General features: G+C 40.9%; 1 protein-coding gene across 2 annotated transcripts in view; it reads left to right on the top strand.

The window, feature by feature from the left end:
* REEP1 (receptor accessory protein 1) overlaps nucleotides 1-22,844 on the top strand; it is an 88,204-nt gene extending 65,360 nt beyond the window's left edge. Inside the window, exons 8-9 of one of the 2 annotated variants that reach the window (XM_054993133.1) lie at nucleotides 16,868-17,010; nucleotides 18,789-22,844. In XM_054993133.1, coding sequence (XP_054849108.1) covers nucleotides 16,868-17,010; nucleotides 18,789-18,860 — 215 coding nt within the window. In that variant the 3' untranslated portion in view covers nucleotides 18,861-22,844. The remainder of the gene's footprint in view (nucleotides 1-16,867; nucleotides 17,011-18,788) is intronic. The other variant, XM_054993134.1, reaches the window with a different exon arrangement.
* Nucleotides 22,845-24,280: the final 1,436 nt, after the last annotated feature.

Raw genomic sequence — 24,280 nt, 5'->3', positions numbered from 1 at the left:
TGATTAATTTAGAGAAAAACAAATTATAACATAACAATGGTTGTTGTGGGTTTTCCGGGCTGTATTGCCGTGGTCTTGGCATTGTAGTTCCTGACGTTTCACCAGCAGCTGTGGCTGGCATCTTCAGAGGTGTAGCACCAAAAGACAGAGATCTCTCAGTGTCACAGTGTGGAAAAGATGTAGGTCATTTGTATCTACTCAGGAGGGGTGGAGTTGAGCTGAGTCATCCTGTAAGAGTTTCCCAGGGTGTGGAATGCTAATGGTGGGAGGCTTCACTGTATCCTGAGGAGGTTCTTTTGCATATGGATTGGTACTTGATGTGCTAATCTTCTCTGCAGGGCTATTGTCGGGGATAGAATGTTTTGTTAGCCTGGTGTTTTTCAGAACTGGAAACCATGCTCTGTTCATTCTTAAGGTTTCTTCTTTCCTGTTGAAGTTTTGCTTATGCTTGTGAATTTCAATGGCTTCCCTGTGCAGTCTGACAAAGTAGTTGGAAGTGTTGTCCAGTATTTTGGTGTCCTGGAATAAGATACTGTGCCCTGTTTGCGTTAGGCTATGTTCAGCCACTGCTGATTTTTCAGGTTGTCCAAGTCTGCAGTGTCTTTCATGTTCTTTTATTCTTGTCTGGATGCTACGCTTTGTGGTCCCGATGTAAACTTGTCCACAGCTGCAGGGTATACGGTATACTCCTGCAGAGGTGAGGGGGTCTCTACTGTCTTTTGCTGATCGTAGCATCTGTTGTATTTTTCGGGTGGGTCTGAATACTGCTTGAAGGTTATGCTTTTTCATAAGCTTTCCCATCTGATCAGTAATTCCTTTGATATATGGCAAAAACACTTTCCCTGTAGGAGACTGTTTTTCCTTGGTTGTTTGATTCATCCTGGGTTTGATTGCTCTTCGGATTTCATTTCTGGAGTAGCCATTTGCCTGAAGTGCGTGGTTTAGATGATTAATTTCCTCATTGAGAAAGTGCGGCTCACATATCCGTCTTGCACGATCCACTAATGTTTTCATTATGCCTCTTTTCTGTCGATTTCTTTCTCCATTGTGAATTGTATGTTCAGGTGGATGTTGTTGAGATGATTCAAAAACCCCATCAATTCTTCCTCCCCATGGCTCCAAATGATAAATGTATCATCCACAAACCGGAACCATACACTAGGTTTGTGGGGTGCTGATTCTAGAGCTGTTTTTTCAAAATGTTCCATGTAGAAGTTTGCTATAACTGGGCTGAGTGGGCTCCCCATGGCCACCCCATCCATCTGTTCATAGAATTCGTTGTCCCATTGGAAGTAACTGGTTGTCAGACAATGGTGGAATAAGGCTGTTACATCCTCTGGGAAAATCTGATTAATAAGTGCAATAGTGTCTTTTACTGGAACCTTGGTAAACAGGGATACAACATCAAAACTGACAAGTATGTCTTGTGGATTGAGTTTCAGAGAACTGATTTTGTTGATGAAATCTGCTGAATCTTTGATGTAAGACGAGGTTTTCCCGATGTGGTACTGCAGGAGATCTGCCAGATGTCTAGCTAATTCATATGTCGGTGAACCAATGGCACCAGGCTAACAAAACATTCTATCCCCGACAATAGCCCTGCAGAGAAGATTAGCACATCAAGTACCAATCCATATGCAAAAGAACCTCCTCAGGATACAGTGAAGCCTCCCGCCATTAGCATTCCACACCCTGGGAAACTCTTACAGGATGACTCAGCTCAACCCCACCCCTCCTGAGTAGATACAAATGACCTACATCTTTTCCACACTGTGACACTGAGAGATCTCTGTCTTTTGGTGCTACACCTCTGAAGATGCCAGCCACAGCTGCTGGCGAAACGTCAGGAACTACAATGCCAAGACCACGGCAATACAGCCCGGAAAACCCACAACAACCATCGTTCTCCAGCCGTGAAAGCCTTCGACAATACATATAACATAACACTCTACAATTTTTAGACGTATGGGTTTTGCTTGCCTTGTTTGGCCTAATAAAAAGAAGCAAAGATATTGGGTTGGATCCTATAGAACATTTCCATGTTTGCAACAGTCCTTGTGCAAACAGAAACAGAAAAATGATTCCTTGCTGCCTGTTTGTGCTCACGGAAAGTGATCATATCCCCATTATAATTTCTGCATGTGTAAGGCATAACACGAGATATTTCTTCTGACACAATTTCAAAACTAAATGAAATGAAATCACACGAACCATCTATTGTACATTCCATTCTGTTGGTATTTCATTAAAATTATTTTCAAGTAGGTAGGTGTGTTGGTAGAATAGCAAGATTTAAGTCCAGTAGCGCCTTAAAAACAACAAGATTTTCAGGATATTTTCAGGATATAAGGTGCTACTGGACTTGAATCTTGCTGTTCATCAAAATTATGTTAATGTGCTATGTGTTACTATACTACTGCTTGTTCAAGTGGAATTGTGCTATATGCATTTTCCTCATACATCTCTGGATACAACCCATTGTTACCTATATGCTTGAAAAACAGACTTTAAAGAAATTAAAAATAATGCTTCTGTCCATTAGCTAGTGTTTACTCTAAAAACATGCAGAGTGACTTAGCATGAAGATTACACATAAAATTTGATTGATGTATTTCTATCGATTATACTATTACCGACTCTAATAATTTAACACTTTGATTAGCCCTCTTCATCTAAAATAATTTTTAACTTTTAAGTTGTATATTATTTCTGCTATCTAGGTCTTTGTAGTGTGATCTTATTGCAAAGCTTGGTGACAGCCAGTGGCTAAAACAGTAATAGTTTAATTACTATTGTTTAACCACTAATGATGAACCTCTCTCAAAAATTGCCGATCACAGTAATTCTGTCACTTTCTTGTTAAATGTTTCCTGTTAACTATTTATTCTTTCTTTCCTTCTGTCTGTAAATGTTTTGGGACCCCGACGTAAGTGTTACAGATTTGCATGGCTATCAAGATTGAGCAATCTAGTCTTAGTCCTCACACTTAACAATCTAGTAATGTACAGGCTGTTCTGCAATTGGAGTGCCTGGGAATGCTTGCCTGATACTACTGGTCTAAATTTTATTGTGTTTAACGGGTTAAACCCCCTAACAGGTGAACCTCCTTAACTAATCCAAGATTGAAGCAGGTAGTGGTATTTGCTGGATTCTTTGTTAATAATATGGTTGTATTGAGACATATTGCTTTCCAGGTTCTGTATTAGTAAAGGCATATATAATGCTGCTTAAGGAGCATGAAGTACTAAGATCAAAACTATGTAGCATCTATTGCCTGTTCTGACTGACTAAAGTATGTCCAGTTCTATTTATATGTATAGGTAGGTAAATAATGGAAGAGAAAATGTGAGATTTTCCTGTGGCCTTGCCCCATAGAAATAGGAAATGTAATACGTGCTGTTTATTTACCTGATCCAGATGCGTTGTAGCCTTCCTGCTCCATAATGTGAATTTATCAAGTAAGAATAGGAATGGATGACACTTGGCCAAATTATTGCACAAATGACCATACTGAAAAATAAGTGTAAGAAAGGCCCTGCAAGAGTTGCCACCCATAAGCCTTCCTCTGCTGCATGTCCCTCAACAACAGGTATCCAGAGGCATAGATCCAGTGGCATAGAAGTTGGGATCCAGCTGCGTCTATCACTTCGGGGATTTGATCTGTCTGTTCCTAGAATTGCTCCAGCCATGTTCCATAAAATTTTCTTGGAACTTCCAGGAGCTAAACTCTAGGAGTAAAGACAGAATGATCCTGCTCTCCTCTCTTCCCCCCCTCCTTTTATTAAGTTTTTTCATCTTCATGTCTATACAGTTTCTGAGATGCAGGGCTCTCCATAAATGCATACTGACAGATTTAGAAGGCTCTAAATAGAGTCCCTAAATATGATTCTTGTAATGTCACACTAGAGAATCACTTTGATCACAGTAGGAAATCCTACTGAATCCTGGAGTATACTTTTCCAAAGATTCTTGAACCACAGAAATATGCATCCAAGACCCTCAAAACCATTACATAGAAAAACTCCCTGAAAATGCAAACCCCCATCTGAGTCAGATCTCTTCTTAAACCTCTAGATTTTCAATAGGAATCATTGTAATCTAATGGATCATGAAACTTATTCTGTGTAAACTTCTATTGGATTATGCCCATGACATCTCCATCTTTTTCCATTTCAATAAAGTCAGGTTGCTTGCCTTGTAACCATTCTTCTTCAAGCGGTCATCTGTGCATTCACAATGATGGGTTTTGTGCCTGTGCTGAACACCATCTCAGAAACTTCTAGAGCCAGGGCTTTTTTTCAGCTGAAACGCGGTGGAACGGAGTTCCGGAACCTCTTCCGGAACCCCCGCCCCCAGATCTCCAGACAGAGGGGAGATTAGATTGCCCTCCGTGCCACTCGGCGGCACGGAGGGCATTCTAATCTCCCCTCTTGTCTGGAGATCAGGGGGTGCGGCCACCAGCCATGTGACCATTTTCTCTGAGGGAAGCCCACGGAGTTCCACCACCTCTTTTCCCAGAAAAAAAGCCCTGTCTAGAGCTACTAAAAAATGTGAAAATCCCCTCCACTTTGCATAAGAGGCACCATGCATGCCTGTGAGGGAAGAGTTGTGTCTCTCCCTCTTAGTTCATTCCAGCTTTGAGGATGTTGTTAAGATGCAGTGTACCTGTAAGCACAGAAGGAGGACTGATCATGTGAATGTACAGATGACCAGTTGAAAAACAACAGTTACAAGCAATCAGTCTTTACTTTTTTGTGGTCTCTATGCATCACACTGATGGGTGTAGATGAGCATAGTTGCCTACCTGGAGGTGCCCTTCACCAATATGATGGCTGTGCCCATGTGGCCTCTTGACATAGTTCAGGAGGAAGAGTACCTTTGGGGAAGGCATGGGAGAATCCAATGGATCTAACCAAATGAGCCTTGGGTCAACACAGTGGTTATCTCCTGATAGAGGATGGTGGGAGGGCAGAAAACACTCACTGGAGATAAGAGTGTCAACTTTTGTGGCATAGTCAAGCCTGACTATGGTGAGTATGCACTGGTTGAAGGTGATGAGGTCTCATGAGAGCTGCTGTAGCGTAGGGATTCCCACGGAGTTCCACCACCTCTTTTCCCAGAAAAGGCTATGAGCTGCCCACCGGTAACCACTCCCACCCTCCTCAGTTCTCCATTCTCCTTTTCTGCCATTTTAAAAAATTAAACAAATGCAGTAGTAATGCTGGAACATTACTGCACTTATATTCCTTCTAATTTGTAAATTCTAAATCTAAAAAACTCCACCTAAATCTTGGCTAGCACATAGTTTACAGAGAACCCAGCAGATCATGCTCGGGCATGGCCAACAATCCAGCGGTCGGGAGGGGGGCTGGATCAGGGCTTGATTGGGGCGATCGTGCTTGGATCGGGAAGCCAGACACTCAGGTGCCAGCAATCTATTCCCCTGGCAATGGAGCCAGGGGAATGCCTGAGCTGTGTTTGCCCTCCTTCTGTCGCCCTGGAAACCCAAATGGAAGCCCAGCTTGCCTTGATCAGCAGGGCTTCCTTCCAACCATGGAGCAGCAAAGCAGTCACCAGCTGGGAGAAGACACCCAAGGGAGGGAGGGGGAAGGGGGTGTTCTGTAGCCATGGGCAGTCCAATCTCATCCCTGCAAACCCTGATAGGCAGCTCTGACGGCCAAACACAAACACAGATGCCGCCGGCATCAGCCACCATTCCTGTATCGCTGGGAACAGTGGGGCGCCCCTCCGCTTTTGCCTCCACGATCCATGTTCCACGATCCACGGATCGGAAATGGGAGATGATCGGTGTGGATCGTTAATTCGGGATCGTCGCTGGCGCTGATCCACGATCAGCTTGATCGGTATTTTTTTTTTGGATCGTGCCCACCTCGAGCTGTGGCTCGTGAAAGCTTAAACCCTACCACAAATGTTGTTAGTCTTATAGGTGCTACTAGACTCTTGCTCTTTTCTACTGCTATAAAAGGACTTGGTTACTACTACCTAGGGTTCCCACTACTTTCACCCCATCAACCAGTTCTTCCCTCTTGGTGAGAATCAGATCCAAGAGCGTAGATCCCCCTTGTCTCCCCCTCTGCCTTTGGGATGATGAAATTGTTCGCAAGACAAGCCAGTAATTTATTAGACCTTTACCTTCATTTTCAGCAGAGTTTGACTTACAACAGATAACAGGTTAACTGAAATCTCCCATGACCACTATGTCCTATCTCTTTGAAAGTTTGATAATCTGGTCTAGGAATGTATCATCCATGTCTTCTGCCTGGCTTGGTAGTCTATAGCAGACTTTTTCAATAATACAACTATTTCTTTTTTTACCTAGAGGCTCTCCTGGCCTCTCGTGCTCAGATTCATGGAGTATATTCATCCTTGACATTCTCGTCCCCTCTTCCTTTTTGGTCTATTCCTTTTAAACAAATAATATCCCTCAATCCCAATATTCCAATTGTGTGTCTTATCCCACCAAGTTTCAAAAATGCCTATTAGGTCACACTCCCCTTCCTTGATTAAGCGTGCACGTTCTTCCTGTTTGTTTCCCATGCTCTGTGCATTACTATAGAGACATCAGAATCAATTATTCTTTTATTCACAAACCAAAGGGATTCTAGAGGCCCTTAAAGACATTTTTATTGTACCATAAACTTTTGCTAGGGCACACTTCAACAGATACATAAAAGGGAAACTCTCAGGTTGCAGATATTTGGGTGCATTGGTGAGACTTCAAAGGCCCTGAAATGCAAGGGGCACAGTCTGTAACACATCTCTGCAACCCCAAAATTGTACAGCCATTTGTAGCAGCTGTAATTAGTGATAACATAGTCTTTCTTCTTACATTAAGCTAACTTAACACTTGTGGGAAGTAAAAAAAATGAGTTGTTTCTGTTTAAGCCCTGGTTAATTAAACCTATCAAAAACTCAGTTAAACCTGTTGATAAATTCTAATTTTGAATAAAGTCTCCATTTGAGGTTCCTTTGCTGAAGAATAGGGACTTTCAAGTTAACAGCAGTGTTCTGAGCATGTGAAATGGTCTCCCACAGGTTCCAGAATGTTGTTATTTAGATGTCAAAATTGTGTCCATTTGTTCTTTTGCCTAAGTTTGACCAGTTTGTTCTGTGCGGATTAAAGAAGAGAATGCTTGACAGACGAGTGTCTCTCTCATGTTGGATGGTTGGCTGACGCTATAGGTCGTAATAACATAAGAAGAGCCTACTGGATCAGGCCACTGGTCTATCTAGTCCAGCATCTTTCTCACACAGTGACCAACCAGTTACTACGAAGAGTCAACAACGGCATAGAGGCTGAGGTCTTCCCCTAAAGTTGCTTCACTGCCTCTGGATGGGGAGGTTCCCTTTAATCACCGTGGCTAGTAGCCACTGATATCCCTATCCTTCATAACACTGTCTAATCCCCCTTTTAAACCTGTCTATACCTGTGTGTGACTACCTCTGGCAGTGAATGCCACTTGCCAATCACTTGTTGCGTAAAGAAATATTTCCTTCTGTCTGTCTGGAATGTACTATCCATCAACTTCATTGGATGCCCTCAAGTTCTAGTATTGTGGGAGAGGGAGAAAAAGTTCTCTCTGTCCATCTCTCTACCACTTGCATAATTTTAAAAACCTCTGTCACATCCCTCCTTAGTCATCTCTTTTCTAAACTGAAATTTTTGTTTATTTATTTATTTTATTTTATTTTATTTCATTTTATTTATAGTCCGCTCTCCCCACGTGGGCTCAGAGCTGGGCCGAATCCACATGTCTCAAGTTTTCTGCTTTCCCCCCGCCCATTATTCGCTTCTCAGAGGGCTGTTCACATACTTTTACCTCAATCCCACCATTCTCTTGCGTCTTTCGTGTTGCGCCTCAGACGAATTTGTCATGCGTTCAAACGCTTCTCTTGCGCAGTTCTCACTGTGGATGTGAACAAATAGAAGCATTTCACAAGGAGACCACCCCCTTCAAACCATCCCACTTCCGTGTTTGCAGCCTTTCCGGAACACCATCCCTCTTTGCCGTGCAATTATCAAGCTTTTCCACTCTCTCCGCAGCATGCTTGCCTGCCCGCCCTTCCCTCCCCCTTTTTTTTTAAAAAGGGGACTTTCCCAGTGCTGTTGCACAATCCTGGCTATAAATCTTAATCGGGGTGCTCCAAAATCCCCGCAGAGACATCAAGGGGTGGTGTCATTTCCATTTCCGTGTCATTTTTAGGATGCCGAACAGTCAGAAATATCGGTGGCTGTTAAAATTATTTTTTTTTTTAACTGTTGAAATTACCGTTATAGCAGAAATCCATCATTCTAACATTACATTCAAGTGTCAAATAATTAGTCTGCCCGTTTGGAGAGTTTGGATCACCCCCACCTTAAATATCAGTTCAAATTAGCCCACCAGAATAATGGTCCAATGGATTTTAAAGAAGAAGGCATAGAAGAACATTAACCAATCACAGGCATCATAGGGGTGTGGCCTCGCCATAGCAATTTAGCAAAAAAACGCTATAGCGGAAATCTGATGAAAAAATGAAAAAAAGGGGGGGGGCGCGGCGACGTCGGATCTAAACCCACCCCGTATTGCACAATTCTACCAGGGATGTGGACGAAGTATAGCGCGAGGCAGCGGCAGTAAGAGAAGGGATGTGAACACAGACTGGGACATTGCAGGATAGAATCCAGCATGATTAATGCACATGAAAAGCAGAAGGTAGGGAAGTGTGGATTCGGCCTTGATTAACAGTGTATAAATACACATGATAAAACAGATATAAAACACAGCTAGCGATCATATAAATACAGTACTAAAAACATACTAAAACAGCCCATATTGCACCCTACATCTCAACATCCTCAGGATCCATGGGGCAGGGTGGCTGATATTTAATGAATACAGGGTCGAGGCACATTTTCACACACCTCCGGGAGGGGTCAGTTGGATGAGTCGCTTGCCTCAACCCCCATAAGCCTGGCGTCTTACAGACCAGGTGAAATAATAAAAAGTCTTGTTGAGACCAGGCCTCCACAGACAGAGAGTTCCACCAGGTAGGTGCCAGGACCAAAAAAGCCCTGGTCCTGATTGAGGCAAGGTGAACCTCCTTGGGGCCAGTGATCACCAGTAGTTGTTTATCTGTTGACTGGAGCAAACCCCAGGGAGTATAGAGCGAGAGGTGGTCCTGCAGGTATGTCCATCCCAATCCACGAAGGGCCTTGAAGATCAAAATCAAAACCTTGAACCTGACCCAGAACTCCACTGGGAGCCAGTACAGCTGGCGCAGGACAGGTGTAATATGTCTCAGACTCTTTGGCCTTTTCTCATAGGAAAGGTGTTCCTACCCCCTAATCATCTTGATTGCCCTCTTTTGTACTTTTTCCAGTTCTGCAGTGTCCTATTTAAGATATGATGACCAGAACTACACACAGTATTCCAAATGTGGCTTCACCATCATTCTATACAGGAGCATTATTATATTGGCCATTTTATTTTCAATTTGATATAATCTCTTCATGTATGAGTCCCTGTTCAAAGAACTGGAACCAATGTTTTTTTTTTTTTTGAAAAATTTTTATTGGGTTAGAATCCATTATTTCCACATTTACATTCAATTTTCCCCAATTTTTTCATCTCTAACCCCCTCCCTTTCCCCCCCCTTTTTGTTGACTTCCAACAGCTTTCCAACCCTTTGTCCCCTTTCCCTTACTTTTATTAGCTTCCTCTATCTAAAACAAATATATATTCTCCATTATTCTAAGCAGTACATCCTTAACTATTTTTAACATTATATGCCCAAACTGTAAGCCTTTGTTTCCATCTTAGATAAACAATTTATCCCAATTTTTCAATTTCAGGTATTTCTATATATCATAAACCATATAGATCATACATTCGTTTATATCAAACAATTTGACTTATTCTCTATATATATTACTCATTCTATCTTTTTATAATAGTTCTATATATCTCTCCTCACGTAGTCAATCAATTTGACCCATCTATATCTTCAGACATTCAGTTTGGTACAAAACTTGTCAGAAAAAAAGAAAATATTGTTAGTTAATCGCTCCTTATATTTAGTCCTTATAATTAATTATTTTCTCTATGTTCTGTTTGTTAACCTATATATATCTATATATATGTCAATCTATTAATCTGACTGCTTATTAATTCACATTTATCTCTTCTCCCCCCGGTAAAGTCTCCCCCCTCTACTTCAATACTTCAGTAGTTCTCAAACTGCCACAGTTTTCCTCCCACCTCCCATTTCTTCTCCAGGTATTGTTTCAGCTTCTCCCAGTCTGTGTTGAACTGCCCTGAGTCCAGATCTCTCAATTTTCTTGTCATCTTGTCCATTTCAGCCATATACAGCAATTTGTAAGTCCAATCTTCAATAGTTGGCACTTCTTGTACTTTCCATTTTTGCGCATACAAAAGTCTAGCTGCTGCTGTCATATAAAATATCAACGTCCTGTGTTGGGCTGGAATTCCCTCCATTCCCAAGTTCAGTAGCAGGAGTTCTGGGTTCTTATTAATTTGAAATTGTAAAATTTCACTCATTTCTCTTATTATTTCCCCCCAGTACTGCCTGGCTACCTCACACGACCACCACATATGATAGAGGGAGCCCTCATGCTTCTTACATTTCCAGCATTTATTAGAAGTATTCGAATTCCCTAGCGCAATCTTCTTTGGTGTCATGTACCAACGATAGATCATTTTATAAATGTTCTCTTTGATATTAATACATGTCGTTGTCTTCATTGTAGTTTTCCACAAGTATTCCCATGCCTCCATTGTTATTTCTTTATTAAAGTTTATAGCCCATTTCACCATTTGTGTTTTAACTATCTCATCCTCGGTATACCACTTCAACAGTACTTGGTATACCTTGGATATTCTTTTCTTATCTTCTTTAAGAAGGGTCTGCTCTAGTTCCGAATTCTCTATTCGTATACCTCCCTTTACAGAGTCCGAATTATATAGGTCTCTGATCTGTCTATACTGGAACCAATCGTAGTTAGGTGATAGTTCCTCTTGTGTCTTTATTCTAAGTTTGGATGCTTCAGTTTTAGTTATTTCTTTATACGTTAAACATTGTTGTTCATTATCAACAGCTCTCGGGTCTATCACCTCATATGGAACCACCCACAAAGGGGTTCCTTCTTGTAGATAAATTCTGTACTTCTTCCAGATTATGTATAGACTTCTCCGAACAAAGTGATGCAGGAACATCGAGTTGACCTTTACTTTGTCATGCCATAAATATGCGTGCCATCCAAATATTTTTTTATATCCCTCTAGGGCTAATAGTTTCTTGTTCTTTAATGTCATCCATTCTTTCAACCAAACTAGGCAGATTGCATCATGATAAAGTCTCAGATTGGGCAGTTGCATTCCGCCTCTTTCCTTTGCATCTTGTAAAACTTTCACTTTCACTCGAGGCTTCTTGCCTGCCCAAACAAAATCTGATATTTTCCTCTGCCATTTTTCAAATTGTTTGGAGTCTCTGATGATTGGTATTGTCTGTAGCAAAAACATTACTCTTGGTAACACATTCATCTTAACTGCTGCAATCCTGCCCAACCATGACAGATTCAATCTATTCCATTTAATCAAGTCTCTCTCTATCTGAGTCCATAGTTTTTCATAATTGTTTTTGAATAGATCTATGTTCTTTGCAGTTAATTCGACTCCCAAATATTTCACTTTACTTGTTACTTCACAATCCGTTGTTTCCATTAACAATTGTTGTTTCTGCTTAGTCATATTTTTGCATAATATCTTTGACTTCTTTTTGTTAATGAAGAAACCTGCCAAGTCTCCAAACTCCTTGATCTTATCTATCACTCTTGGCATGTTCTCCAATGGGTCCTCTACAATTAACATTATGTCATCCGCAAATGCTCTGACCTTGTATGAATAGTCCTTTATTTTTATTCCACGAATTTCATCATCTTGACGTATTTGTATCATCAGAATCTCCAATACTAAAATGAACAACAATGGAGATAACGGGCAACCTTGTCTTGTTCCTTTACTTATCGTCAATTTCTTAGTCAATTCATCATTCACCACAATTGCTGCAGTCTGGTCTCTATAAATTTCCTTAATTGCTCTGATGAATCTTTCTCCCAATTGTAGCTTTTCCATAGTGGCAAACATAAAGTCCCAGTTTAAATTGTCAAACGCTTTTTCAGCGTCAACAAAGAAGAAACCAACCTCTTTGTCACAACGCTTGTCATAATATTCAATAGCATTGATCACTGTCCTTAAGTTGTCTCTTATTTGTCTGTCTGGCAAAAAGCCTGCTTGTTCCTCCTCTATGACTTCCGAGAGCCACCCCTTCAATCTCTCCGCCAATATCTTTGCAAAAATTTTGTAGTCATTGTTGAGTAGTGATATAGGTCTATAATTTTTCACATTAGTCAGGTCTTGGCCCTCTTTTGGGATCAATGATATATTCGCTTCACTCCAAGTTTCTGGAATCCTTTGATCCCTTAAAACCCCATTCATCACCTCTTTTAGGAATGGTGCCAGTTCATTAGCCATTGTCTTATAGAATTTAGCCGTAAGTCCATCTGGCCCTGGCGCCTTTCCTAGATTTGCAGATTGTATTGCCTTACTTATTTCCTCGTCAGTTACTTCACTATTCAACTTATTTCTCCAAGCTTCCGAGATTTCTGGAAGTTTGGTTTTCTCCAAATATGACGCTATTGATTCTTTGTTTACTTCTTTTTTATTATACAGCTTAGCGTAAAATTTATAAAAGGCTCTACTAATGGTAGCCTGCTCCAAATACGTTTTGTTATCTTCGCAAATTTTATTTATTATCTTCTTTTCCCTTTTCTTCTTCAATTGCCATGCCAGGTACTTCCCAGGTTTATTAGCACCCTCAAACGCTTTTTGATTCAGTCTTTTGAGATTCCACTCCAATTCTTTATTGCTCATTGCTGTTAGCTGTTCTTGAAGTATTTTAATTTCCTGGTATACCTTCTTTTTCCCTGGTCTCTTTTTTAGCTGTATTTCTTTGGCTTTTATTTTCTCCTCAATCTCTTGTCTTTTCTCCTCTTTCTTCTTTCTTGCTCTACCATTTAAGTCCATTAGTATGCCCCTTACAACCGCCTTGTAAGCATCCCAAACTTTATTGGTTGGTACTTCTTTATTCACGTTGTATTGTATAAAAAACTTTGTCTCTCTTCTCAGTATTTCCATATTCTCTCTTTCCTGTAACAAGTCCTCATTTATTCTCCATGCTTTCCTTTTTCTCTTTTTTCCAAATTTCCACATAATTGGGTTGTGATCTGAGCCTACCATAGGCATTATTTCTACCTCCTTAGTCCATAATGCTAAGTCTTTTGAGGCCCAGATCATATCAATTCTTGATAATGTAGAATGCCTTGCAGAATAAAAGGTAAACTGTCTGCTTTTAGGATATTCTCTCCTCCATACATCTTCAAGAGTCTCTTGTTGAATCAACTCAAAAAAAAGCTTTGGTAATAGTCCTCTTTTCTTTTGTGCCGTTGTAGTCTTTTTGTCTAGTTCCAAGTCTGTCACTCCATTGAAGTCTCCAGCAAGAATTATCTGGTCGTATGCAAGATCGTCTAAATGCTTCCTTAAATCCTCAAAGAAGCTTTCTTTTGCACCGTTAGGTGCATAAAGTCCGACTACCAACACTCTCTTTAAATTCCAAATACATTCCACTGCTACAAATCTAGCTTCCACATCTCTCATGACAAATTTTGGCTGTAGCTCCTCTTTTATGTACAACACCACTCCTCTTTTTTTCTTGTTGGAGGCCGCTACATATTCTTTGCCCAATTTTCCAGATTTTAAATATTTTACATCCTGCTTTCTGATATGGGTCTCTTGCAAACAAACAATGTCACATTTTTGTTTTAGTAGCCAGTGAAAAGTATTTTTCCTCTTATTCGGTGAGTTTAGTCCATTTACATTCCAAGATAATACTTTACACTCCATACTCATGATCTTGTTGGTAAGTCTTTTTCATTGTCCTTAATAAATCGCTCCATCTCTCGCTCAGATCTGATGCGTTTTTTGGCCCCTCCAAACTCAAAGGACACTCCTTCCGGTAACTCCCATCTGTACCTGATTTTCATGTCCTTCAAAATCTGAATTAGCACTTTATATTTTTTCCGGTCCAGTAACACTGATCTGGGCAGTTCCTTCATTATAATAATCGTCTTGCCATCAATCTCCAATGGATCTTGAAACTGTTTTGTCACAATCCTCTCTTTCATATTTCGTGTTGTAAACTGCACAATCACATCTCTTGGTAGTTTCCTCTGGGTTGCTATTCTCGAATTCACACGGTATGCCACATCTAGGATAGCCACAACTTCCTCCTCCTCCTTCCCCAGGTACTCAGCCAACACCTCAGTCATCTGTTCTTGCGCTGACTTTCCTTCCACTTCTGGCAAGCCACGAAAACGTAGCTGCTTCTCCATATGTTTAGTTTCTGCAACTGACATTCTCCCCTTCACCAATCTCATCTCTGTTTGTTGCGTGTCTGCTAAATTCTCCATCGCGTCTTCTACTGTTTTAACTCTCTGCTGCGTTCCTTGTAATTCATTTCGTATTGTTTCCATACCTTTTTTCACTTCTGACAGCTCCGATTTTACTGTCTGTGTAACCTCTTTAACCTCTTTTATCAGCTCCAATTTCGTGTCCTTAAGTTCTTTAATCATATCTAAAAGTTTTTTGTCCAGGTTTTTATCCAGGTTTTCTATTGCCGATTGCCACTCTTTTTTTGACATCGTGGGGCTTGCTTTAGCTCGCTCCCACGAATCCGCTCTCTTCCTTAACTCCGTGGCGTAAAATTTAACGTTTTTCTATTTTAAATGTCCCGGTCTTCTTATAGAAATTAAGTTTTAAAGAGTCCAAAATGTCGGGCGTCTTTTCTCTATGGTTTCTCTATGATTTTGTAATCCAAGATGGCCTACTTCCTCTTCCGCTGAAGCCGCGACCCTTCCCCTTTCAAAAATGGCGATTCCCTACTTCCTGCCCTCCAGCAAGGGCCGCTTCTCTCCAGCCACTCTATTGTTATTACGCACTTCCTGTCTCCCGTCTTCCCACAGCAGATCTCGCGATGGTGTCTTTTTCTCACAGCTCCAAAGCCACAGGTATTCAAAACAATAGTCCCATTTCTTTAATAACTTCTTTAAACTTAGTCTCTTTTTAAATTCGATTCCTGCCGAGTCTTCCCCTCCTTTTCACTAGTCTGTTGCAGTTTAAAAATCTACTTTTTTTCCTCTCTGTTTTTATCAATCTGTCCCGTCTCAGAAGATAATGATCTTTACCTTCTCTTCACTTTTCTCGGGTTGTAATCGCTGTTTCGATTTTAAGTTCTCCTCTCAGCTTCTTCCCCCAATCGATGCTTGGGTATGTAGGTCTTATGCCAGCCGAATTGGCCCCAAAACTGCCGCAGAGATTATAGCCGACCCGTCGCAAGGTGGGACCTCAAGGATCGGGGGGAGACTCGTTGTGTAAAGCCCCCCCTCGTCCGAGATCTAGCTCACCCTAGGGTCTTGAGCGTTCTTTGCCTGCTCCCCGCCTGAGAGCAGTCGGCCGCGGGCTATTTTCACCCCGCCGGCCGGTTAAAACGGCAGTCCGGTCAGCTCCGCAAGTGGAGCTGCGTTAGACCTCCATGGATCCCAAACAGGAAGTCACTCTGAACTGGAACCAATGTGATGGTATCATAGGGCTTTGCAGTAGGCAATGGATTGAGGGTGGATGGAGGCTAGAAACATGAAGAACTGTATCGGTGTCATTAGGTTTCTGTTATATGATTGTGCTTCTCTGTCCATCATTTAATGGCATGTTGGTATCCAAAAAGTGAACCTGCTATGTAAATTGGTTCAGGCTCAGGATGATGGTGGAGTGAAAGTTATTTCAGTCCAGATGAAATCTCTCAAGGGCTTCCTTTCTGTGTGTGTTGATGATGGTGATGATGGTGATGATGATATTGCCAATGTTTCTCAAGAAGAGGAGAAGCATTTGGGGTTGGGAGCGGTGGAGGCACTGCTCTAAGTGTCGCATGAACATGTTGGCACATTGCAGAGCAATGTAGGCTCCCAGAACAGGGCCAGTACCCTGAAGACACTAGCTTTTTCCAAATCTGATATTGGTAAATCTTGGCAACCAGGCATGCTGCAGTCTCATATGCTGTAATATTCTATATTTGTGCTTCTCTTTGTGTTAATCGTGGTCACCTCAACAGTAAAGCAAAATGACACAATGGCCTCAGATGGCAATGGGAGGTCATCCTTTGCCCTCGCCTTAACACCATCGCTGCACTACCTCACAACTCAGGAAGCCACATTGGACAAGATGGCTGAGCAACGAGGGATGGAGCATCAGTTGCTCCTGGGTGGGGGTAGGGGGTAGCAAGAGGCAGTGAGAAGCAGCAACAAGGGTGGTGCTAGCTAGGATGATATTCTCTGGGGGGATGCCAATATATCTCAAGACGTCAGCATATTCCTGCAGGTCATGGGAGGTGCTGGTGTCAGCTCAATAAACTATACTCCGTTTAATTGTCTTATGCAGGCATAAAAAGGATTCAATCTGGCCATCTCTTCCATCTGTATGATTCCATTTTAATTCATAAACAAGTAAAAAAGGCATCTAGTTCAACAGAAGTTTTTAATGTAACACTTGCATTAAGGCTCTTCTTATTGGAGTGTAGCTTTTACTCCCTTGAGATTATTAACCCCTGGAAGATGCATGGAAAGTGCATGGACTTGGGCAATGGAAAGTGGTCAGTAAACTAACATCAGCTTTGTCATCTGCAACCTTTCCATGTCCTGTTTCTCTTCACTATTTAGATTTTAAATGGCTGTTATAAGTGGTTAAACTAGAGGGTGAGGCAGAAGGTGAAAAGGTATCTGAGGAAAACTGTGAACCAACTAAAGTCGTGTTCTCAGATGATGAAAACTCTTTCAATTGTACACCCAAGACCAAAAGACCTATAAAGGATGAAGTCATTGAGGTATTATCATGTTGCACATGGGCTGAAAACTCACACATCTGACTTTGTGACCTGCTGATTTTCCTTTGGTAATGGAAAGGCTGCTGAGGGTGGCTCTCAGCTCAATAGATACATGGCTGGATCTGGGTCAGCCAAAGGGTTTCCTTCCAGAAATTTGGGTTGAAACCCTCTGCTTGAAACATGGGAGTAGAATCTCCTTTTGTTTAAGTATTCTTTGAAGAGAATGTCTGTTTATGTTTGTGTGTTATTGCTGTAAAGCAATTGACAGTTGACTTGTCTTTAAGCAGCCATCTATACCCATTCAGAGACTCCCATCCAGCTAGGTTTAATTAGCTAGGAAGGGCCAATGTCAAGCATATGAGTAGCATTCTATACTGTGCCAGGAACCTCCAAGACCCTTCACAGTGTCCTCCAGCTGCAACAACAGAAACTCATCCAATGAACCCCTTGGGAGCATCCTGTATTTGCATTATGTCCAACAAGAGTCCAAGGCGTTTTTATCTACAAAGTACTTAGCAAACAAGTCGCAAGAGCCCACCAAGGATTCAAGACAAAGTAGTGAAGGAGAATTAATTTCTCTTTGCCATCACTACTGCCACCACCACCATCACTACCACCACTTGTGGGTTTCAGAACACTATGGCCTAAACCACCATCAGCTAAGGGAAGATAAATGGGAGATGGGCTAATCCCTAATCTATCCTGAATGCTCAGCACTAGCTACACTCAGTACTGGTACCCTACTGGAGAAAAACCCTCCTGAGTGATGTGGCATTCCATTGCACTATTGCAACCCCTGTTCCTCACATGTGCCATTGAAGTTGAGCACAGTTGGAAAGGATAATCATCTCACCCTTGCCCACCTGGTCCCAGAGATAGACATCAGTACAGCTCTGTTATCAAGATTAAATCCTGTCACTACACCATCTGGTCAAGTTGTGCCATTGCTGATTGCCACGAGCACTCAAAACCAGCTCTTGTCCTGAATGAGAGTTATTTTTAGTTGTACCCCCTTAGCACTCAGCAATAGAGTATCATGGCCTGAGAGATTTCCCTGGCTGGGAGGGGGATTGGAAAAGGGAACAGCTGTTAATTATTGCTGGCCACCTTTCCCCTTCTGTGGCTTCCCCTTACCTGACACACACTATTGCAGTTCTCCCTGCAGTGAATGTTACTTGCATTGCTCTTCTCTCTTTGTCTGGAGACCATCTTGTAAGTCCCATGCTCAGTGCAAGATCAGCAATGAAGGAGAGAAAACCATCTAGATAAAGAATAACAAAAGAAACTATCCAACATTCACATCTTACAGTCAGCAGACCTCCCTCTTACAGGGAAATTCCCCCCCCTCCCCATTTCAGTAATGGATTAATAGCCAATTCTTATCCCCCTGACCCCAAAGAGACTAAAAGACAGACTGATTATTGGGTGTTTCTGAACCTCATCTTGCTTGGTTTTCCTCTTTTGGTGTCCAAGGTTCCTGTCTTAGTTTCCCATGCAGCAGTAACAGCAAAAGGACGCATGGCTGAGTCCAGCGCAAACACCCATCTTGAAGCTGAATGCCTTAGGGCTTGTGCAGGTGTAAGTGGTAGTGTCTGGTGTCAAATGCAAGTACCACTTTCCCCCAGTAGAGCCCTCAGAAGATTGCAGCTGCCTGACATCCTTTTAGAGTTGAAGACGTCTGACTATTATTCTGCTTGCCCTTTGCTCTGAAACAGTTATATGAAAATAAGACTTCACTTTCCGGCACTACTATGTATTCCTGTTTTTATTTTTGACAGGCACCACCCAGAAGCCTTAGACCTCGCTTCCGGAAGAAAAGTACCTCGCCATTTACCACTGAAACCATGTGATGAGCAAGCAGCATCAACAATGTCTCTCTTCTGCCTTAAAGATCTATTTAATTAATAATGTAGAAAGACTCATGGTGAGGTGGGTGGGTGTTTGATGTTGCAGAAATATAGACTTGACTTTTTTTGCTTCCCTTTTTCATTGTGTGTCATCTGCAAATGCTACACAACATGGTCAGAACAACTGAGCAGACAGCAAAAATCTTTCTGCTGCTGTATTTTTAATTTTTAAAAATGTTTTATTTAGCTATCCTTTCAGCTACACTGGTTAGACTGTATATTTGTAATTATTTAGTTCCATCTGCTTAGTTTTAGCTCTGTGAAGGAAAATAGGAAAACACCTATTCACCTTTTCTAAATAGTTGAAATATCATTTATTTGGGTTTCGTAATATATAAAGTGGACTGGCAGGGGCCATGGATTTTTCTACCCAAGGTGTCTCCATCTTAGCTTTATAACACGTCTATGAATTATGTAAAAAATCACAAATTCTTTTGAGTTTACAGATATTGAAAAAGCTGTATATCTCCCTTTCTGTTATCTTGTTGGTTATTGTGTGTAGCTTCTATTAAATTATTTTGTTGGAAAAGTGGTGTGAGAGTAGAGCTGAAGAAACATAACAAAAAGAATGAAATGTCAAAAGATACAGCTTTGGTTTCGGTGAGACTAAACCAGGGCTGTTCCCATATGGTTTGCTCCAATTCGGTGCTCTTTTGGGGAGCATCTACATGATATTGTCCTTTGTTTGTCCTGTTTCCATGTTTTCTCCCACGTTGCTGCGATCTTTCCAAGACATGGTTTAGTATGATCTTTTTGAAAGATTGTAGCCAAAGCAATTTTGGATGCCACGTGGAAAGGAAAGTGTGCCAACTCATAGTGTAACAGCATTATAACAATCTCGGGAAATGCCAACCCATAGTGTAACAGCATTATAACAATCTATTGTAGGAATACACTAGTTCCCAGCTTTTGTTTTTAAAAAAGTATCTAGCCCTTTTTGTTGCAGTTGCACCACATAATTCCCACCTTATAATTCTGCAGCAAAAAGGACTAGAGACTTGCTGTTTTTAAAAATGAAAGCTAGTTCATTGTTGCAACGGATTATTATATTGTAATACAGAAGTGATCTGGCAATTCCTGATTTTTTTAAAAAAGCCCTCTGGTGGAGGGGGAGGAAATGGTTGCTACAGGATGCTGATGCAAGGAAAATGCAGATTACCGCTGTGTGGATGCTTCAGATTAAGGCTGCTATACAAAGCATGTTTATGTGATTTATATATATATGCAGAAGAATAAGATAGAAATAAGGCAGTAGAATCCCAAGAGAGTAGAATGGACTGTTCTACTTCATGCTATAGCATGGAAGGTCACATTTTGGAATGTTCCACTACACAGAAATGTAAAATTTCTGGAAATTTTGAAGGCATGGGTTGGGGGGAACTGAAATTTTATGGGAAGCTGAAATATATGCAGCACTTTCCTATCAAGCCTAAACTTATTTTACTGTTTTTATGACTTATATGTTAATGTAGCTAGCATATAAAATTGTACTGTCTGGGGTATATACGAAATTTAAAAGTAGAAATGCCTTAGTTTTCTCAAAATAAAAATGCAAATATGCCCCAGAGAGAGAGAAAGAGAGCTGCACTGCTGCATCACATGCCTTTTAATCTTTACTATCTGAGAACTAGGAAACATCATAGATGAAATTAGAAAACTAACTGTTGTAAAGTATATTATTTGGACAGAAGCAGTCTCATATTGTCACAATAGGGAGGACTGTCCATATGTCTGGATAGCAAGGGCAGCTTTATAACATTAAAAACACAACTCTTTAATGATGTATTATCAAACACATTATAGCATATTAGTCACATTTAAACAATGAACATATTATTGAAAATATCTTGTATGTGAGACAAACTACACCTTAAAAATTGCTGTGAGTGGCCACAGCATGGCACAGCACTGTGCAATCTTGTCTGCCCACCCTTTTCAAGAGTTGAAATAGCCTGTTTTGGTGCTTGAAAAGGTATTGGGGGAGGCAGCAAGATTGTATAGTTCCGCCATGCTGCAGCAATTTTTAACAGCTAAATTCTTTAAATGGGCATTGGTAGCCACAGGTTGGATCCACGGTTGCCATAACTTGTAGTTTGTCTCTGTCTCCTCTATATACAGGAATTATCATTATTTAATACCTTGTAGAAAATCTTCATTCTACACATGAGTGACACCTTGTCTTTAGAAGCATTTCACTCTTTCAAAAGAATATTTAATGGGAGTTTTTTTCAGAGCTCCACAAACTTGCAATATTTTTTTTAAGATTGAAAAAAGTCCTCAGGGGGAAAAAAACCCAGGTTATTTTCTGAATTTGGTGTGTTTGGGAAAAATTCCATCCCTACAAAAGCAGTCCCCTGAAAATGGAAAAACAGCACAGTAAGCAGAGAGGGAGAGAGACAGGGGGTAAACACTTCCCCCTGTGGTGATATATTTCTATTTTCATAGAGCTGCTTTTGTGAAGGAACATTCAAAACTGGCATCCATCACTGGCAGACTGTAGTGGCACAGTTCATTCTACCATTTCATTCTCTGGCATGTGCAAACTATCTTGCTGAAATTTTCCAAGTAAAGAAGGTAAGGATTGTACCCATGAAATGAAAAAATCTTAAATTGTCTTACAAATCTCGACAGCCATTTTAGAAGACATTTGTAGAATGTACTAAAGCATATTGTGTAATAATAAAAAAGCTAGAATTTAAATGAGTTTCATTAAGATGATATTGATTGGTGTGTGTGCTAACTCTACCTTGTCTACACAAGGATTTGAATTTAATGTATTCCCAGCATGCATATTTTAGTTTCTTTCAGAGCAAGGTATTGCAGCTGAACTCATCCATGTAGTTTGGAAAGAATTTTGACTATAGATTAGCTTCTGACATCGCAGTATCATGTAGCTTGGATGTTTCATTGGTAGTCATAGAGAAGTGTTAAAGGCAAAATTAGGAGAAAGTGCTAGGATGTATTTTTGTCCTTCAGATTGGTGTCTCCTGTAAGTATAGAGCATGTGAAATTCAGGACTCTGTAGGCTTTTGTGTACGCTCTTAGATCAATCTTGTTGACTAGGAAACATGCAGTATAGTAAGACATAAAGATTTTGCTGTTAAGAAAGAGTTGGTTGGATTACAAATACTACTAACCTCCTGTAGGCACAACAGTGATTTAGAAAATTGTTTTCCAGGTCCCAAAATTAACATTATGAATTGACCTTGAAATATAAGTAGTATCCGATTAGTATCCATATCCAATTAAGGATCCAAGTCTTCCAGCGAATGTTATGGGACCTCCTGACATTTTTGGAAAGCCAGCAGAAGCCTGTTTCAGCCTCCCTGCCCTCCTGGAGTTGCTGCTTTATATGAATTTATGGCCGTTTCAGTGAGCGAGTCAAGAATGTAGAGACACCAGGTAGAAAATATTGAGGCAGACCACATGCACCTGAACTTGAACATTTGGGGGGTGGGTGGTTCAGCTTGCATCCTTGTTGAGCAAATTTCTAGTCCTTATATCTTCTTCACACGTGAACATTTCAAAAATTCCAACCACAGTAGCTGAAATTATATTATCTTGCAAGCAAGTTACTATTTTACCACTGTATTGTATGTGATAGAGTAAAACGGGGAGGGGGGGAGTTCACAAGTTTGCACTGAATTATGCCAAAAAAATCCAAATGTTTGTAAATGTTTCTCCTTTCATGTGCTGCATTTAGTCATTGTAACTTAAGTTGACAGATGTTTATCTGATCTGCTGTTCTGGATTTCCATTTGTTAAATTCTCAAGTGGAATTGTTGACTGGGCAATTGCCTTAGTGCTCCAAATTAATTCACTGTATAAAATCTATTCTGTATGTTTGACAAATGTGCTAATTTGCAAATGTGAATTGCATATCTATGTATAGATCAATGAGAAACATGAATGGCTAAATATGTAATCTGCAGTTGTACATGTGATTTTTCCTTTGAACTATAACTGAAGCAGGCTGTTTACAAGAAGCAGGTTCTATGTTCTACATTTACTCTCTTGCTCTATGCCCACATCCACCCACCCACCACTCAGTATTTCTATCATCTTCTGACATTTTAAACATTTAAAACGCACAATATTTCTGAAAACATACTTTCTGCACAATAACTGAGCTGCTTTTTTATTTCCCCATATAATCATTTCCCCTATAACAATCATGCACATCTAATTTCATTACATGTGTGCCCTTGGGATTAACATGAGCTATAGTCCTGCTTCCATTCCCTTGCCCTCTGTCCTGGGACCAGTACTGGGGGCAGGGGTCTAAACAGCCATTGGATATCCGTTCCCTCTTCCACACTGCACCTGCTTTTGACATGTTCAGACACTGCCTGTGAAGAGGGAACAACAGAAGAGAAATAGGCAGGCTCAGTACAGCACTAGCTTGTTTCTGATCCTGAATTAAGTCCGCAAAGAGTTTCTGGAGACAAATATCCCATAGTGGGATGTTTTTCTCACAGGTGGTTATTTAGTTCCATGCTAGGAAAAGCACTGACTGCCCATTTCTACCCATTAAAATTCTCTTAAAGGGACAGGATGTTTTTCTATAGGCCAGCTGGCAACTTCAAAGTATATGCAACCCTATAATAGTTCTCTGATAGATTAACAGCAAACTCACATTTTAACTTGGAAGATAACCGCTCTTGTTGTTTAACGGCCCATCTACAAATGCTGTTCTAGCTACTATGATTTCTCTCACCCATTGCTGATGAAGTAGGATCACTCCATATTGGGGATGTCAAGACTAAATACACCCTATTCTTAACAAAATAAGATTTGAAAACAAGTGCGAGAGGTCTTTGGTCCTTGGTATTATTGCATCTTGCTGACATTGTTTCAATTCAATGAGAAGAGCAGGAGAGGGGAGAGGATGAGCCAGAAATACTGTTGTAGCCAATAGAGCGTCAGCACCAAAGAAAGCTCTTCACTGGTAGGTTTCTGTGCCCAGTGTTTCTACCAGTCACTGCCCTATCAGGACGGAGTCTTAGGATCAATCCTAGCAGATGCAGTACTGCTTCCTGTCCCTTCTAAGGGATGCATACAAAGCCTCAGCCTCATAGCTCAGTCAGCCAAAATTAGGGCTCCAAAGGGCCTACTCTGTAATGTAGATTGATTTCTTGGAGTGCCAGTCTCCTTCCTACTTCCACAATTCAAGCAAAAATGCTGTTTGCCTATACAAATTGGACCCTTTCTCCCCATGTGATTAAAATCTGGCAGAGATGATCTTACTTTATTTATAGCCTGCCTTTCTCACCGAGACTCAAGATAGTTCCCATGAGAACAGTCTCTGAAAACTTTGTCCAAGTTGAGTGGGAAATAAAAGTTACAGCTAGAAATGTGTGTCC

Source organism: Eublepharis macularius, chromosome 12 (genome assembly GCF_028583425.1).
Source record: "Eublepharis macularius isolate TG4126 chromosome 12, MPM_Emac_v1.0, whole genome shotgun sequence".
In the NCBI taxonomy this organism is placed as follows: Eukaryota; Metazoa; Chordata; class Lepidosauria; order Squamata; family Eublepharidae; genus Eublepharis; species Eublepharis macularius.
This window is presented reverse-complemented; position numbering and strand designations above follow the sequence as displayed.